At 37.9% G+C, this 18742-nt stretch overlaps 1 protein-coding gene across 1 annotated transcript in view; it reads left to right on the forward strand.

Moving 5' to 3' along the window:
- The window catches only part of Ppef1 (protein phosphatase with EF-hand domain 1), a 162078-nt gene extending 147345 nt beyond the window's left edge, over nucleotides 1-14733 (forward strand). Inside the window, exons 13-19 of the mRNA XM_060374989.1 lie at nucleotides 23-169; nucleotides 3192-3377; nucleotides 6120-6262; nucleotides 7757-7863; nucleotides 11194-11357; nucleotides 12583-12667; nucleotides 14159-14733. Of these exons, the coding sequence (XP_060230972.1) occupies nucleotides 23-169; nucleotides 3192-3377; nucleotides 6120-6262; nucleotides 7757-7863; nucleotides 11194-11357; nucleotides 12583-12667; nucleotides 14159-14358 (1032 nt within the window). The 3' untranslated portion in view covers nucleotides 14359-14733. The remainder of the gene's footprint in view (nucleotides 1-22; nucleotides 170-3191; nucleotides 3378-6119; nucleotides 6263-7756; nucleotides 7864-11193; nucleotides 11358-12582; nucleotides 12668-14158) is intronic.
- Nucleotides 14734-18742: the final 4009 nt, after the last annotated feature.

Consider the following 18742-nt stretch of genomic DNA (forward strand, 5'->3'; position numbering starts at 1 on the left):
AAAGCATTTTGTTTTCTTACAGATGAGGTCTGTGTTGATGCCACCAGTGGCAGTAAGTCATGCCCTTGACTTTAAGAAAAATAAACCAGGTGCAAGCAGTATGGGAGCAGGGAAGGCCGAATCAGACAGGTCCACTTCTGAACCATTAACAAAGTATGAATGGGAACAGGTAGGTAATCAAAACATTTGCCAGAGTGGTAACATCAGCTCATCAACAGTGATGATGTCCATTACAAAATACAGGTTAAAATTACATCAGCATTGTAAGCAGAATATATCATCTTCTCTAAATCCATCTCTATATTTTGCATATAATCAACCATGTGATTTCTAGACTAAAAAAAGAAATCTAGAACTCAAGGAATGGATTCTAAAAAAGAAATTTCTTATTACTTAAAGCTTTTTTTTCTTGTTTCTTCATTTCTTAAAGCTGTTAGCTCTTGTGATTTTAAGTCAATGAAAGATGAATAATAGATACTTCCTCTTTGTTTTATTGATAATGACTAAGACTCGAATAAGTAAGGTGATTTACCCAAGGTTACATAGATAGCTACTCAAAAGGTAGTTTAGCTGGTACTTATTCTGCTTCAATGGGCTTCCAGAAATATGAATCTTTAAGTGATTTTTGATTTTTAAAATATTATAACATCAGTTTCACCTTCCTTTTCCTCCCTTAAACTCCTCCCATGGACCCTTTGCTCTCATTTAAATCCGCGCTGCCTTTCCTTAATTCAGTGGTTCTCAACCTTCCTAATGCTATAACCCGTTAGTACAGTTCCTTATGTTATAGCAACTTCCAACCATAAGATTATTTTCATTGCTACTTCATAACTGTAAATTTACTACTGCTATGAATAATATAAATATCTGTGTTTTCCTATGGTCTTAGGTGACCCCTGTTGACCCCACAAAGGGGTTGTGACTCACAGGTTGAGAACTACTGCTTTAATTGTTTTTACATTATCTAGCTATCTCTCTATCTCTCTGTATCTCTAACATTAATATTGTATACATCCTGCTCAGTACATATAATGTTACTTATATTTTTTATAGTGCTAGAGATTGAACACAAGCTTTGTGTAGGCTATGCAGAACTCTAATATTACACTAAACATGTTAGGCTTTAGTTTTGTGAGACAGACTTGCTACATAGCAAGTTGGCCTGGAATTGTGATCTTTCTGCCTCTGCTTCCCTATAACATGTGCCTCTATGCTCACTTCATATGGATATTTATGTAAAATTTGACTATCATGTATTAAAAAGGAAGAAAATATGTTATGAGAGTTTATTTTTATATACTTTATCATGGAATGTCCACCCATTATCATATATATATATATATATAATATTTTCTTATATATACTACTATATAGGGTTACATATGTAAAATAATGTATGTTGTAGTCCAAAGGTAAATTAAGATACTTTCGAGAGGAAATTTTGCCTGTAAGTTACTTTGCTCCATGTAGGACTTGAAAACCTAATTCTTTCCTGATAAAATATAACTTCTTATGTTCTATGTTTTCTCTTTTATTATACTACAAGTTGAGTCATACACCCAAAATGTGAAATTGTATAGGAGCCAGATATGACTCAGTTTGAAATGCAAGTGTCATTTTGTATTAAAACACCAGAACTTAAAGATGTTACATTACATTTATGTGTAGGGTACAATTGTGTCAATATTGGAATTCAGTGAGAAGGAAGGCAGCTCTGGGGTGATTCTTCTTTGGGAGATTTTGATTCTTATCTCTACTAGTCATCAAAAACTCTGTCTGCTCTGAGCCTGCTACAGAGTGTCTCTAGTGCTGACCAGGTGCTGATGAGATGGCTCAGTCAGTAAAGTTCTTGGTGTTCAACTGTGAGGTCCTGAGTTCAGATCCCCAGCACTGACATAAAAGATGGGTATGGAAGCTCACAGTTGTAATCCCAGCACTGGGGAGGCATAGACAGGTGGATCTGTGGGGCTTGTTGGCTAGTCATTCTAACTAAATTGTTCAGTGAGAAAGGAGAATAGTTGAGAAAGATAACCAATGTAGACGGCTGGCTTCTACACACATACAAAATTTGAATTACATGCTTTTTTTCCTCCAAAGAAACATGTAGATGTGGAGGGGCAGGAGATATAGCTTAGAAGTAGTACATTTGCCTAGCCTATCTAAGGCCCTGATTCAATTCTCTGTACATATAACAGAGAAAACTATGGAAAATAGTAGATGTTTAGAACCATTGCCTATTAGAACCTTGAGTACTTTGCAGGTCAACTGACCAAAATACTTGACTGAGTGATTTTCAAAGTGAGACTTAGTTTTCTCAAGGTTGTTACTGTCTTTAGTGATAAAGAGTGTTTTTGTTTTTGTTTTTTTTTTTTTCTTCACTTTTTTGTAAGCTCTCATAGTTTTTAAAAAATGAGCTGAACATTCAATGTAGATTACTGACTGCAGCCACTGATTTTATGAGAAAATATTCTCAGATCTTAGAAGTTTGGGTCTTCAGTCCTGGGTATTGTATGACCTGAATTTGCTTCTTCTAGTCACAAACAGAAATATTAAGCTGAAAAAGATCATTGTGGGTTTAGAATACCAGGTGGAATCCAGTTAATGAGTAAATGTACAGCTGAATTGGAGAACATCCTTACGGCAGCAAAAGATAAAAGTTTTCAGAGATGTTCTTTGAAAAACATGAACCACCATGCCCAGATAAGTTCAGAAGAGAAAGTAGTTCCTTCCAATGAACACATATTAGATGTTCTTAATATGTTAAACAGAGCAAAAATCTGAGCCAGTGGCTGGGAGATCTATCTAATCTTCAGTATATTAAGAGCACCTTATTTGTGTTCATTGGAAGGAACTATGTTCTCTTCTAAATTTAGCTGGGCATGATGGCTTATGTCTGTAACTCTAGACACCTTTAATATTTCTGTCAATTAAACTGGAATATAAGGCCTGGAGAGATGGCTTCTCTTCCAGAGGGCCCAGGTTCAATTCAATTCCCAGCATCCACATGGCAGCTTATAACTGTCTGAAATTCCTGTTCCAGGGGATCCAATACCCCTTACACTGATACACATGCAGACAAATCACCAGTGTACATAAAATACAAACAAATAAATTGTTTAAAAAGGTTGGAATGTAAAAATGATAGGCTATTGCCTATAAGTAGAAGCCTAATTTATTTTTATTGTTCCAAGATTGTTGAGCTTCTGTGGAGTGACCCCAGAGGCAAAAAAGGCTGTTATCCGAACACAAGCCGAGGAGGGGGCTGCTATTTTGGACCAGATGTTACCAATAAGATTCTTAGTAAAAACCACTTGAGGATGCTCATTAGATCTCATGAGTGCAAACCCGATGGGTATGAAATCTGTCATGATGGAAAGGTAAGCTAATATGGATGAAATTCTGGCAGACATCCTTGCCACAAGCCTGGTCTTCTCTGCACAATGTTGTCCTTCCTAAAAGCCCATGAGATGTCTCCCTTAGTATCAAACAAAAAACAGAGACTAAAGGTGCTGCCCCTTATCCTTTGAGATATTTGGCTTATTTCTTAAGTTTCACTACTCCCAGAAAAAGACATTCTGATATGTGGCTGCATTAATTACTCTTCTCATTGCTATAACCAAGGGGCAAGAAGCAACCTGATATTCTCCTTTTTCTCTTGTAAATCTGTCTAGGACCCCATCCTAAGTGATGGTGCCATTTGCATTCTTGGAAGGTCTTCCCAACCTCAACTAATCCTCTCTGGAAATGTCCTCACAGACATACCCAGAATTATGCTCTGTTCACTAATCCTATTAAGTTGATAATTAAAATTAACTATCACAAGTGTACCTCTTCCTAACTCAATACCCAAATGCATTACTTTAAACCATATCAGTGACACTAAGTACACACACACATACATATACATATATGCATGCATGCACACTTTGTTGTTTACAAATTATAAGCCAATACCTGCAGTACATAGTCCCACAAAAGTGCAGACTGAACTTTTTTTCATTTTGTTAAATTGTTTCTTTTTTATTTTTAAATTTTTTTATTCACTTTACATCCTTGCTGTAGCCAAATCCCTTCTCTTCTACCAGTTCCACCCTCCCTTTTTCCCCTCACCTCCTCTTTTCCTGAGCAACCTTTCCCATCCTGCACAGCTCATAAAGTTGCATCAGGACTGAGCATGTCCTCTTCCTCTGTGGCCTGTTAAGACAGTCCTGCCAGGGGAAAGTGATCAAAAAGCTGGCAAGTGAGTCAGTGTCCAATGCAGTCCCCACTTCCCTTACTAGAGTACCCCCATGAGGCCTAAGCTGCCCATCTGCTATATCTTTGTAGGGGGCCTTGATCCAGTTCATGCATAGTCCTTGGTTGATGCTTCAGTCTCAGCAAGCCCCTCAGGGCCCTGATTAGTTGGCTTTGTTGTTTTTCTTGTGGAGCTCCTATTACTTCTGGGTCCTTTTCTCTTTCCTCCCACTGTTCCCCAAGACTCTCCTTATTGACCAATGTTTGGCTGTAAGTCTCAGCATCTGCTTTGAGGTGCTGCTGGGTAGAATCTCTCAGAAGACAACTCTGTCAGTCTCCTGTCTGGAAGTTCAGCAGAGCATCATTCATAGTGTCAGGGGTTGGTACTCTCTGATAAGACGGGTCTTTGGCTGGTCCAGGAATTGGTTGGGGATTCCCTCAATCTCTGCTCTATCTGCTCTATCTTTATCCCTGCACATCTTGTAGGCAAGGTAAATTTGGGGTTGAATTGTTTGTGGGTGGGTTGATGTTCCTCTCCCTCTACTAGAAGACTTGTCGGTTAGAGGGTGTTCTCTTCAGTCTCTATAGCCTCTGCTATTAGGAGTCTTTGCTCATATCCTCCCAGGAGCCTACCCTACTTAGGTCTTAAGCTTGTCACAGAGATATCCCCACCCTCAGTTTCTTTTTTCTTTACAGGCCTTCTGTCCTCTCACCCTTGCTCTCTTCAGGTCTGAATTTCACCCTCTTAACTCCCTGTGCTCCCTCTCTTACCTCATTTCCTCTATTCAGCCACAACCTCTGTCTGTTCTATCCCCCCTTCCCAGTGAGATTTATGCATCCTCCCTTGGATCCTCTATTTTACTTATCTTCTTTGAGTCTGTGCCTTGTAATATGCTTATCCTGTGCCATATGGCTATCTAATACAGTTCCTCTCTTTCTTCTTTTGCGATTCCCTGCGTAGGACAGAATACATACAGCATGCTTCCTCTCAACTCAGTAGGGAGGTGATCACTAGCAAGTTTCTTACTGTGGTTAGTTTAACTACCACCATTAAAATGGAGTATCTTGTTCTCCTTTAGTTATGTCAATAAGGCTAGAGGAGGTGAGGACTAAGGAACTGGTACTTGTCCTCAGTTACCTTAGGATGGTTCTTTTTTTTTCTTCATAATGAATAAAAATAAATAAAAATGAACATTTCCTTCTATTCTGATACTTTGATGTTCTTAATTCTATTAATTAACTTTTGGTAACAGTACAGGATGAATGAGGTTAAGTACTATTTAGAAACTATCTGTAATTAGAAAATAGCAATGGTTCATCTGAAGTGGCATTCTTATTACACCAGAACTGGACTCAAGCCAGCTTTCCTGTCACCAGGAGGTATTATCTTTCCATATTCTACCTACCATGCTTCCAAGGCTGATTTCTTCCTAAGATAGTAGCCATAGTCCCATCCCATTATGTCTCTGCTCTTAAAACATTCATTTTATGTGGCCTAGAACCCTCAAAAATCACACATCTTTGCACAAAATGAAAAACACTGAGCTTCTAACCAAATTTTATTTTGAACCCTCAGACATCACAAGGTAGGAAAATAAGGGATTTATTCCCATGGAAAATTAGAATTTACAAGCTAAAAATAAAAGAGAAATCTAAGGTCCAGCACTAAAATAGTATGTAGGAGTTAGGGGCCATAGCCTGGGGATGTTAGGGATACCCAGTACTAGTAGTTAATACTGGAGACATTGAGTAAAGACTTTCATTTTCTTTCAAGGGAATCATATCAGATCTGGATAATTTACAAAGATTATGAGCTTTTCTGAATTTTACTGAATGACCTTTTGAGAACTAACTTAATGAACTTGATCCTCTTTTTCTTTAATCAGGTCATTACTGTATTTTCTGCTTCTAATTATTATGAAGAAGGCAGCAACCGAGGAGCCTACATCAGACTAAGTTATGGTACAGCTCCACAGTTCTTCCAGTACCAAGTAACTAGTACATCATGCCTGAGCCCTCTTAACCAAAGGTATATAGCTCTGAAAATACTACAGACTTTTTGTGACCAAATAGAACTAGTCCCAAGTGACTAAGAACAGCTCTGCCAGTGAAATTTTTAGTCATCATTATTGAATTGTCAGTTTCATTCTTTTAGTTTGTGTCTCACGTAATTTTAGGTTATGTCGTTAGGTTCACATATGTTTATAGTTGTTTTATCTTCTATCATTATAAATTACCCCCTTTAGTTACAGTTTTCATCTGTCTATTTTGTCTCCTATTAGCATGATACTCTAGCTTACATGGTTTCTGTTTTCTTGGTATTTTTTTTTGTACCTTTCATTTTAAACTTGGTACTTTTGAAACTGAAATATGTCTCCTATGAGGTAACATATATAATGTGATCTTGCTTCATTTTGAAGTTATCTAGTTTCATAATTTCTGTATTTTTAGTTGATTATTTTATTTACTTAAATGTGCTGTTATTATTCATATACTTGGATTTGTATCTGCCATTTTATGGGTTTGATACATAGTTAACACTTTGTATTATGAGTTCTATTTTGAAAACATTAAAAAATAAGTCTTTTCTAAAAATGTACAGACATTTTTCTTATATCCCTCAAATAATATACTATGCCAATTATTTATTATATTTATATTAAATTAAATATTATAAATTATAAATTAAAGTATATATGAGGTTGAACATCGACTATTTGCAAGTACTTTATCAATTTATTTAAGAAAATAGAGAATCCTTAGATTTTTAAAATTTATTTTGCATCCTAGAATCTATACACCTGTAAACACTGAAGGATGTCTAGATCTCAGAACCTGTCTATTCTTGTTCATCCTTCAAACTTATTTTTATAAATGATCTCAGGTAGAAGTTTATGTTGAGGTAGTTAACTAAGTGTCCTAGAATCAACTGAAAGATTGTCTTTTCTACTGAAGTATACTACCTCTGTTTCCTTAGGTGTTCTTCTCATAATAGTTGGATCTATTTTCCAAAGTTCCTATTGTGTTCTACTCATGTGCATTTTTTTAAAATCATAGTCAGTGCCTATTTTGTTTCAGTAATGTAATGGTAAATCTCAATATCTCAGTAACAAGTTCCTTTTTTCAAATAATTATTCACATCAATCCTTCAAATCCAGAGGAAACTCTATTTAGAACATGTCTAAATGTGCAAGGGAGAACCAATTCTACAAAGTTATCCCCTGTTCTGCACACATGTGCTGTGATATACATATACTTCCCTCACTACATCAAATCACCAACTACAAAGTATAAAATGTCTTGAAAAGGAACAATAAATAAACAAAACACTAAAATGATTTTTAAATATCTAATAAGTCTGCAAAATGCATGCAGAAATGGGCATACGTTTACTATCTAGCAACACAATTTGTATACACAGACTATTTAAAGTGGAAACTGATATGTTGTGACATAATACATTAAAATGAAGTGAACAGAATCATTTTGTAAGTTTCACTGAAATGCTGTTTTCTTAATACAGGGTGAGTGCTATGGAATTCAGTGCCTTCAAGACACTGAAAGAAAGAATGATTTCAAGAAAAACTGATCTCATAAATGCCTTCCAACTTCGTGACCACAGTAGATCAGGTAATAAATTATTTACCATTTACCTCAACATATCTAGCTTATATTTAGAGTAAGTTACCTTCAATGGAATTTTAGTTATTCTTACTTGCTAGAAAGGAAAGAAAAAATTTTAAAACCTATTATTTGAAAAAAAAAAAAAAAGCAGAATGTATCTCCTTTTCAATAAACTTCTTTGAATTCAAGAAACTAACAACCCTGAATTAGACTTCTATTCTGGTCGCCTGTGTAGAAACAGATTCTGGAAGATGCAGAATTGTAATGCACTTGTCAATTTCATGGTATCTTAGTCACATGACTGCCTTTGTTTGGAAAGATTATTTGAGCCTAGCATAGTAACACATGCCTATAATTCCTAGTCTGTGGAAAGCAGGGGAGCTATGAGTATGAGGTCAGCTTGGGCTACATAGAGAGGCCTTGTCTTTAAAAAAAAAAACGAAAAAAAAATTATCATAACAAAATGATGATTTGAATCACATATGGAAGCATAAAGCAACAAGTAAACACCAAAGGCTAGATTGTTCTGGCGTGAAGGGTAATGTTGCTCTAGCAACCATCCTGACACTAAGTTTGAACATGGTAGGAAGATAGAAAAGATGAATTTGAACAAATGTCCTTGTTGTGTATTTGAGTATATTTTGGATATATGCCTAGGAGTGGTATAGCTGGATCTTGAGGAATCACTATTCCTAACTGTCTGACAAAGTGCCAGATTGATTTCCAAAGTGGTTGTACAAGTTTACATTCCCACCAGCAATGGAGGAGGGTTCCCCTTTCTCCACAACCTCTCCAGCATGTATTGTCACTTGAGTTTTTGATCTTAGCCATTCTGATGGGTGTAAGGTGAAATCTCAGGGTTGTTGATTTGCATCTCCCTGATGGCTAAGGTAGTTGAGCATCTCTTTAAGTGTTTCTCTGCCATTCTCTATTCCTCTACAGAGGATTCTCTGTTTAGCTCCGTACCCCATTTTTTAATTGGATTACTTGATTTGTTGCTTTTTAACTTCTTTAGTTCTTTATATATTCTGGATATTAGCCATCTGTCAGATATAGGTTGGTGAAGATCCTTTTCCAGTCTGTAGGCTATCAATTTGTTCTGATGACAGTGTCCTGTGCTTTATAGAAGCATTTCCGTTTCATGAGTTCCCATTAATTGATTGTTGATCTTAGAACCTGGCTGTTGTTCTCTTCAGGAAGTTGTCTCCTGTGCTGATGAGTTCTAGGCTCTTCCCCACTTTTTCTTCTATCCGATTTAGTGTGTCTGGTTTGTTCATCCATGTTTCTAGCAGCTTTATTTGTAATAGCCAGAACCTGGAAACAACTCATATGTCCCTCGATGGAGGAATGGATACAGAAACTGTGGTACTTTTACACAATGGAATACTACTCAGCAATTAAAAACATGGAAATTGTGAAATTTGCAGGCAAATGGTGAGATCTAGAAAAGATCATCCTGAGTGATATATCCCAGAAGCAGAAAGACACACATGGTATATACTCACTTATAAGTAGATACTAGACCTATAAGATAGGATAAACACACTAAAATCTGTACACCTAAAGAAGCTCAACAAGGAGGTGGTCCTGGGATAAGATGATCAATCCTCACTTAGAAAGACAAATGGGATGGGCATTGGAAGTAGGAGAAAACAGGTAACAGAACAGGAGCCTACCACAGAGGGCCTCTGAAACACTCTACCTAGCAGTGTATCAAAGCAGATACTAAGACTCATAACCAAACTTTGGGTAGAGTGCAGGGAATCATTTGAAAGAAGGGGGGGTTAGTAAGACATGGAAAGGACAGGAGTACCACAAGGACCAAATATGTCTGCAACTGACTCTCCAATCAAGGACCATGCATGGATATAATCTAGAACCCCTGCTCAGACATAGCCCATGGCAGCTTAACATCCAAGGGGGTTTCCTTAATAAAAGGAACAGGGACTGTTTCTGACATGAACTCAGTGGTGGGCTCTTTGCCTCTCCCTACCCCCAAGGGAGGAGCAGCCTTACTAGGCCACAGAGGAGGACATTGCAGACAGTCCTGATGAGACCTGATAAACTAGGGTCAGATAGAAGGGGAGGAGGACCTTTCCTATCAGTGAACTTACAGAGGGGCAGGGAGGAGATGAGGGAGGGAGGGTAGTAGGATAGGGAGGAAATGAGGGAGGGGGCTACAGCTGGGATACAAAATAAATAAAATAATTAATATTAACAAAAGGAAAAAGATGAATTTGGAGTTTCTGTTCCTTCAAAGTGGCTAAATTCTTTGTTTTTAATGATTAATCATTTTACAGAATGATTACAGCTCCCTCTGTCCTTTCCTCCCAGTCAAACCCTCACATCACCCTCCATTCACCCCTTCTTCTCAGAGAAGGGGAAGTCCCCAAGGGGTACCAACCCACCCTAGCACTCAAGTCACATCAAGACTAAATCCATCCTCTCCCACTGAGGCCAGACAAGGCAGCCCAGCTAAGAGAAAGTGATCCAAAAGCAGGGAACAAAGTCAGAGACAGCCCCTGCTCTCATTGTTAGGGGACCCACATGATAACCAAGCTGCACATTTGCTACATATATGTAGAGGGTCTAGGCCCAGTCCAGGCATGCTCTTTGGCTGGTGGTTCAGGCTCTGTGAGCCTCGCTGGGCCCAGGTTAGTTGCCTCTGTAGTTCTTCTTGCAGTGTCCTTGACTTCTCCAGCTCCCTCAATCATTCCTTCTACTCTTCCACAGATTTCCCTGAGTTCCACCTATTGTTTGGCTGTGAGTCTCTGCATCTGTTTCCATCAGCTGCTGGATAGATCCTCTCAGAGGATAGTTATGTTAGGCTCCTGTCTGCAAGCAAAGCAGATTATAATTAATAGTGACAGGGGTTGCTTCTCTCCCATGGAGTGGGTCTCAAGTTGGGCCAGTCATTGGTTGGCCATTCCTTCAAACTCTGCTCCATCTTTACCCCTACACTTACTGTATAAAAGACAAATTTTGGGTCAAAGCTTTTATGGGAGTGTTAGTGTTCCCTTCCCTCTACTGGGAGTACTATCCGGCTACGGGAAGTGGTGAGTGTTGTGCTAAAATGTTAAAAATGAAAGTCAGTCTTTTCGTCTATGTTTTCAAATCTTCTGCAATATCTTACTTTGTATATTAGGTGAATAACATGAAAGACTTACTTTATTTATTCCTCCTTCAGGGCTCTAGAGCCCACTAGGATAGATTGTAGAGAGCAGTGGACCCTTAAGCCTTAAAACCCCAGGCTGCCCACTAGCTCTGTGAAAGAGCTTGCATCTTTATTTTGTCAAATTATATGCCAATCATATGTTCTTTTGTTGTCACTGTTAGGAAGGATTTCATTGGCTCAATGGGCGTTTTCTATGGAGAGCATTTTGGGACTGAACTTACCATGGAGATCTATTAGTTCACACCTGGTAAACATAGACGCTGATGGAAATGTTGACTACATGTCTAGCTTCCAGGATCTCCACATTGAAAAGCCCGTGAAAGAGGTGAGTAACATTAGTTCCAGCTAAAAATCAGGTTGGGTCAAAACACCCTTTGGACAACCTCTAAGCAACCTAGCCCTTTCAAAAGTTGGGAGTAGAACTATCTAATGCATGGGAATTGCAGTCTCAAGAAAGGCCAAAAGGAAACCTCCCAGGAATATAGCGAGGGGGTTGGGAAATGTGTATGTTCTCTTTAGAATAGACAAGATAAATAGCAAAAGTTTTATAAGCAAATCTATGCCAAATATATTATTTTTAGTGCTGTCCTGCAGAAGGGCAGATACAGCAACATAACATTCTCTCATTTAAAATAGCATTAAGTGCTCAACATACATGTAAGACTTGCTGATGTTCCCTAGAATATGCCTTAAAGTACTAAAAGATGTAAAATATCTTATTGAAATGGCAGTACTACATGGACACTGATCAGATCCCACCATTAACTAGTTAGAAATCTATTAATAATTAGTTATACTGTTGAGTTAATGGGAACTAAGACTTGGGTGATCATTTGCTGGGAAAATGAGAAGAACAGAGAGAAGCATACAGGCTAGATGGGGAAATATACATAGGAAGAAGGCCTTGGATGGTAGAGACAGTTTACCATGGTGACTCAGATCATAGGCCTCTGCACAGAGGGCCTATGATTCAAATCTCCTTCAATAGCTGTCTTACCTCTGGGAAATTTGCTTTATCTCTGTTTTCTTTTTTTTTAATAATTTTTATTTTTTTATATTAATCACAGGTTATTTACTTTGTATCCCAGCTGTAGTCCCTCCTTTATTCCCTCCCAATCCCACTCTCCCTCCCTCATCTCTTCCCTGCCCCTTTCCAAGTCCATTATCTGTTTTCTATCCCTATTCTTTAAGATCATAGAAGATGAAATCGAACAATCCATATAAACTTTTCTGTAGATTTGTAATTGTTATTTCTTGTTATTGTATTGACTTTTTGTCCCTGCTGAACACAAGAGCAAGTCTTTAATCTGACTCAAAATGGTTAGGCCAAGGGATGGTTTGCCTTCTCGTATATGAGTCAGTGGTCTTAAGGTCTAGTTCAGTGGTAGAGCACTTGCCTGTCATACATACAATGCTTATTCCTTAGCACCATAAAAAAATAAGAATGGAAAAAATTGTAAGATTATTTTGTATTTTGTTATTTTTTTCTGAAATTAGTGCATGTTATTAATTCTCAACTTTTTAACACTTAGAAATTTTTTTTATTGTAGATGAAATCTAACCTAATTGAAACTCTGTATAGATACCGATCTGACTTGAAAATCATATTTAATATCATCGACAGTGATCATTCAGGTAAGTGAATGTTGATTAGTTCAGGAATGATGGAAAACAAAAGCCAATGTTTGTTCCTTTGAACTCAGGACTCAGTTTTCATCTCTTTCATTCTTCATCCAAACTTAGTGAAACATGAATGGAAAATACAAACTCATCTTTAATATCATTGTTAATTTAGTCTGGCCAGAAATTCTGTACTGGAGACCATAGAGTTCTGCAGAAGCCTTTATGGTCATTGGTCTTCATAATCATAGTACCTTTTATAAACCACCAGCAGAGATGAGAAAGATAGCTAACTTTTACTTGATCTTAGCCAAAAGGCTGAGAACCAATTAAAAGATAATTCACTTCTGGTTTAGTATCTAAGTTAATATGAAAAGGGAGTTTTAATTCTGTTTGAGGGACTGAAATTTGCTTTTAATTTAGCTTTGATATATAATTACTGATTTTTCAAACTTAAAAATGCAGCTCTCAGAATACAGCTCAGTGGTAGAGAAATTGCCTGCTGTGTGCGGCTGTGGGTGCCATTTTCAGAACCCTTCTACCACCCCAACCGCTGTGCAGAGACATTTGAGTATGAGAAATATCAATAGTGATCTATGAGAGTGGATTTTTGTATATAAAAACACGCAACAGTGTGTTTATGAGATGACTTATTGGGCAAAGGTGCTCACTCCTGACCATGATGATCTGAAATCCATCCCTGAAACTCACATGGTTGAAGGGTGGAAGGACTCTCTCACGTTGTCCTCTGAGCTCCCTATTTGCACTATGGCATGGGCTTTGTGTACACATGCACATGTACACACACATACATACTGATTCTTGGGGTACTTCCTCCTGCTTTGATGTTGCTCTCTCTTCTGCCATCCTCCTCTGTGTCCTGCACCCTTGGATTTTAGTTCTTAAAATTTCTATACCACTTTCATCTGCATCTACTCACCATTTCTTCACTGTGTACTCTTGTGGCATCAGAATATTCTCAGGAGACTCAGGCAGTGGTGGTGACACTGGCCTTTAATCCTAGCAGTCAGGATTCAGAGGCAGGTGGGTTTGAGACCAGCCTGGTCTACAAAGTCCAGGACAGCCAGGGTTCTTGTTACACAGAGAAACCCTATCTCAAAAAAAAAAAAAAAAAAGGAAGGAAGGAAAGAGAGAGAGAGAAAGAAAGGAAGGAAGGAAGGAAGGAAGGAAGGAAGGAAGGAAGGAAGAAAGGAAAGAAAGAAAGAAAGAAAGAAAGAAAGAAAGAAAGAAAGAAAGAAAGAAAGAAAGAAAGAAAGAAAGAAAGAAAGAAAGAAAGAAAGAAAGAAAATCCTCAGGATCCTTGGTTGTTGCAAGTGAGATCCTGTTTCCTACATTTAGGATCTTATTATCATTTCCTTCAGTGTTTTGATCCTCAGGCATGTTAGTGAGCTTGTAAATGGTACTATTCAATTAGTGTGGCTTCTCCCTACTCTGTCAGGTGGGTCTTAGCATTAGCACTTACCACCTTCTTCTGTTTCCTTTTAGGTCTGATCTCCATGGATGAATTCCGGACCATGTGGAAACTTTTCAATGCTCACTACAATGTTCATATTGATGATGCCCAAATTGATGAGCTTGCCAGTGCAGTGGACTTCAACAAAGATGGAAGCATAGACTTTAATGAGTTTTTAAAGGCTTTCTATGTCGTACATAAATATGAGAAGCCAGGCAGCCATTTAACTTAAGATGAGCAAAAACTTTCCTCAGCCACCTTGAAAACAGGACCCCAACAACTTCAGCTCTTAACCAGGGCTTTTGAAATTCGTTGTAGTAGAGAAAATTAGACCCTAATTCATACCACAAATAATGCCTAGTTTGATTGTTGGTGGTCCTTATTAAACTGTTATTGGTAGGACTATGTTAAATATCAGTTGGTAAGATTTACTTCCAGTTCGAACCTAGTGATGGTTTCAGATGATACCTAACTAGGAAGCCAGAGAAAACTGAAAGCATACTGAAAGGAAACCACAGAAAGGAAAACTGTTAAGTGTAATATCTGTGAGTGGCGAGGTTGAGAGTAATGTTAAACTACTACTGAAATAAAATATTTCATCATCAAACTGCAATCGTTTTGGGAGATTCCTTAACCAGTGGTCTTCAGTTGGTGAGGGGACCACCTTCAGGGATGAGGGCCATGTCAGAATCTTGGGAGAGACTATGAGAACAATAATACAATGCATACTTTTCCTGTTGATAGGAATAGAAAGTCAGTATGTTTATATAGAGCCCTATAATTAATATGGTCTGGCAACTTGACTGAAAGACAGGGCCTTGGTTATATATACTATAAGTTTATTCTGCTATTCTGATTACATATCAACTGACATCTCTCCAAGGGAGAGGCTATATTTCATTATTTTTAAAGCTTTGGAATTTCAAGATCAAGAAACAATTCAGATAATGCAAGCCTGCCTGCTACATATAACACGAATACGTAATAAACTGTATCAGATACATTTTGAAATTAATTAACTCAACTTAAAAAAGAAAAAAGACCCCCCCCAGGGGCAGAAAAACAATGAAATTTAAACCATGGTAATATCTGCATCAGACAAGATAGGTTTTAATGCTGTCGATATAAAAATACAACTTTCACCTTGGAGAAGCAACCCCTCCTCCTAAAAAATGTCACTAGTCCCAGGAACTAGCCTATATGTCACCAATTCCAGGAATAAAACCATAAAATTCCCTACCCATGGAATAGCCTGGAAGTAACCACAAGAATGGGATGGTATCTTATTTCAGGGTGGGTTATCTGTGCTGGGCAGCCCACTGACCTAACATTCCTGAGGTCTATGGATAGCTCCCTCAATGTTAGTTTTGTTAGTTAGCCAATCACTTTGTAACAAGCTTGCCCTTGCTGAATATCATCCAATCATGTAACTGCTAAGCTGGGAATTCCCAGTTCTTACTCAAGCCCCAATAAAAACCCTGCCATGTAGCTGCTTAGGGCTCTCCTCTTGGATCCACTGCATTGGTAATGATGGAGAGACCAAACTTATAAGCCAGAATAAAGCTCTTTGCTTTTGAAAAAAAAGGTGATAGTTTATTTAAATATGTGTGACCATGACCAGAAACCTATATTACCTCCAGTTCTATGATCCAACATGGCAACAGTCTCATAATTTTTTATAGTAACAGAAAAAAAAACCTCATAAAACACAGTAATACATTGGTGGAAACATCAGTTAAGAGGGTCACAGTGAAGTGTGGAAATCTCTATCATAGGCCTCATGTGCTAGCTAATGGCACTGTTAGAGTGGATTGATAGAAGTTAGTGGCTTGTTAAGAACACATCTAAAATGCTTTTTATTCATTCTTTGTTTTTTAAATTAAAATGGAATTACATCCTGTGTCCCCCCTCCCTTCTCCCTAGAACTTCTCCCATGTATACTTCCCCACCTCCCCCCTCTCAAATTCATTCTGTTACACCTAGGAATGGGCAATGAATGACTTTTGAAATGGCTGAAAATAGCCCAAAGTAATTTGACTTGGTCTGAAATATTTTAATTTTCCATAATCACAAAATTAAGCCATTTGGCTTTGTCTAATCTTTTTGTTTTGTTTTGTATTATTGTATTTTTATTTTTATTTTTTATAATTTATTTACTTTAAATCTTGGTTGTAGCCCCCTTCCTTGTCTTCTTCAGGTCCCACCTTCCCTCCCTCTTTTCTCCCAATTCCCCTTCTCATCCTCAGAAAGGGAGAGTCGTCCTCCCCTACCATCTGTTCCTACTCTATCAGGTCTCATCAGGACTGGCTGTATTGTCTTCCTTTGTGGCCTGGCAAGGCTGCACCCCCCTCAGGGGGAGGAGATCAAAGAAACAGGCCACTGAGTTCATGTCAGAGACAGTCCTTGTTCACATTACTAGGCAACCCACTTGGACACTGAGCTGCTGTGAGCTACATCTATGCAGGGGTTCTAGGTTATCTTCACGAATGGTCCTTGGTTGGAATGCCAGTCTCAGAAAAGACTCCTGTATCCAGATTTTTTTTCTCTCCTTGTGGCATATCACAAAGCTATCAACTTAGCCCAGTACATTTTGTCCCCTCCAGCTCCTTCTATCTCTCCCTTCTTTTATAACATTACCTGCACTCTGCCCAATTTGGCTATGAGTCTCAGCCTCTGCTTTGATACCCTATCATGCAGTTTTTATTACTGTTGTTCTATAGTACAACTTGAAATCAGGGGTGGAGATAATCTCCAGAATATTTTTTTATGATACAGGATTTTTTGGCTATTTTTTTGTTTTTTTGTTTTACCAGGTGAAGTTGTAAATTATTTTTTCAAGGTCTGTAAAGAATTGGGTTGGTATTTTGATGAAAATTGCACTGGATCTATAGATTGCTTTTGGTAAGATGGCCATTTTTACTGTGTTAATCCTACCAGTCCATGAGCATGGGAGATCTTTCATCTTCTGTTCAGAGACTTGATTTTTTTTCTTTTTTAAATATTAATCCAGGTTATTTACTTTGTATCCCAGTCTCAGCTCCCTCCTTCATTCCCTCCCAATCCCACCCTACCTCCCTCATGTCTTCCCTGGCCCTTTCCAAGTCCACTGATAGAGTATGTCCTCCTCCTCTTCCATCTGACCCTAGCTTATCTGGTATCTTCAGGACTAGCTACAGTGTCCTCCTCTGTGGCCTAGCAAGGCTGCTCTTCCCTGGGGGTGGGGATGGGGATGGTCAAAGAGCCAGCCATTGAATTCATGTCAGAAATAGTCCCTGTTCCCTTTACTAGGGAACCCACTTGGATAGTCTTTCACTTGCTTGGTTAGGGCTACACCAAGATACTTTGTTTTTCGTGGCTATTGTGAAGGGTGTTTCCCTAATTTTTTTCTTAGCCCTTTTGTCTTTTGTATACAGAAAGGCTTTTTTTTTTTTTTTTTTTTTTTTTTTTTTAGTTAATTTTGTATCCCGCCACTTTTCTGAAGGTATTTATCAGCTGTAGGAGTTCCCTGATAGTATTTTTGGGATCACTCATGCGTACTACCATATTATCTGAAAATAGTGATACTTTGACTTTTTCCTTTCCAATTTATATTCCCTTGATCACCATTAGTTGTCTTACTGTTCTCGCTAGGACTTCCAGTACTGTATTGAAGAGATACAAAAAAGAGTGGGCAGCCTTGTCTTATTCACAATTTCAGTGGGATTGATTTAAGTTTCTTTTTGTTTAGTTTGATGTTGGCTGTAGGCTTGTTTTATAGTGTCTTTACTATATTTAAGTATGTTCCTTGTATTGCCGATTTCTTCAAGATTTTAAATATGAACAAGTGGTGGATTTTGTCAAATGCTTTCTTGGCATCGAAGGAGATGATCATGTGTTTTTTTGTTTGTTTGTTTGTTTGTTTGTTTGTTTCTTTATGCGGTGGATTACACTGATGGATTTCCATATATTGAACCACCCCTGCATGCCTGGGATGAAGCCTACTTGGTCATGATGGATGATCTCTTTGATGTGTTCTTGGATTTGGTTTGAGAGTATTTTGTTGAGTATTTTTGTGTCAATGTTCATAAGAGAGATAGGTATGAAATTCTCCTTTTGGGGAGATCTTTGTGTGGTTTGAATATCAAGGTGACTGTGGCCTCATAGAATTGAGTTTGGTAATGTTCTTTCTGTTCCTGTTTTGTAGAATAGTGTGAAGAATATTGGTATTTGCTCTTTTTTGAAGGTCTGGAAGAATTCTGCACTGAACCCACCTGGTCCTGGGCTTTTATTTTGGTAGGGAGACTTTTGATGACTGCTTCTATTTCCTTGGGGTATATAGGAATATTTAATTTGTTTACCTGATCTTGATTCAATTTTGATAAATGGAATCTATCAAGAAAATTGTCCAATTCATTTAGATTTTCAAATTTTGTGGCATACAGGCTTTTAAAGTAAGACCTAATAATTCTATGGATTTCCCCAGTGTCTTTCATTATGTCCCCCTTTTCATTTCTGATTTTGTTGATTTGAATAGTGTCTCTCTGCCTTTTAGTTAGTTTGGCTAAGGGTTTGTGTATCTTGTTGATTTTCTCAAAAACAAAACAAAACAGCTCTTGGTTTCATTGATTCTTTGAGTT

Source organism: Meriones unguiculatus, chromosome X (assembly GCF_030254825.1).
Source record: "Meriones unguiculatus strain TT.TT164.6M chromosome X, Bangor_MerUng_6.1, whole genome shotgun sequence".
Taxonomy (NCBI): Eukaryota; Metazoa; Chordata; class Mammalia; order Rodentia; family Muridae; genus Meriones; species Meriones unguiculatus.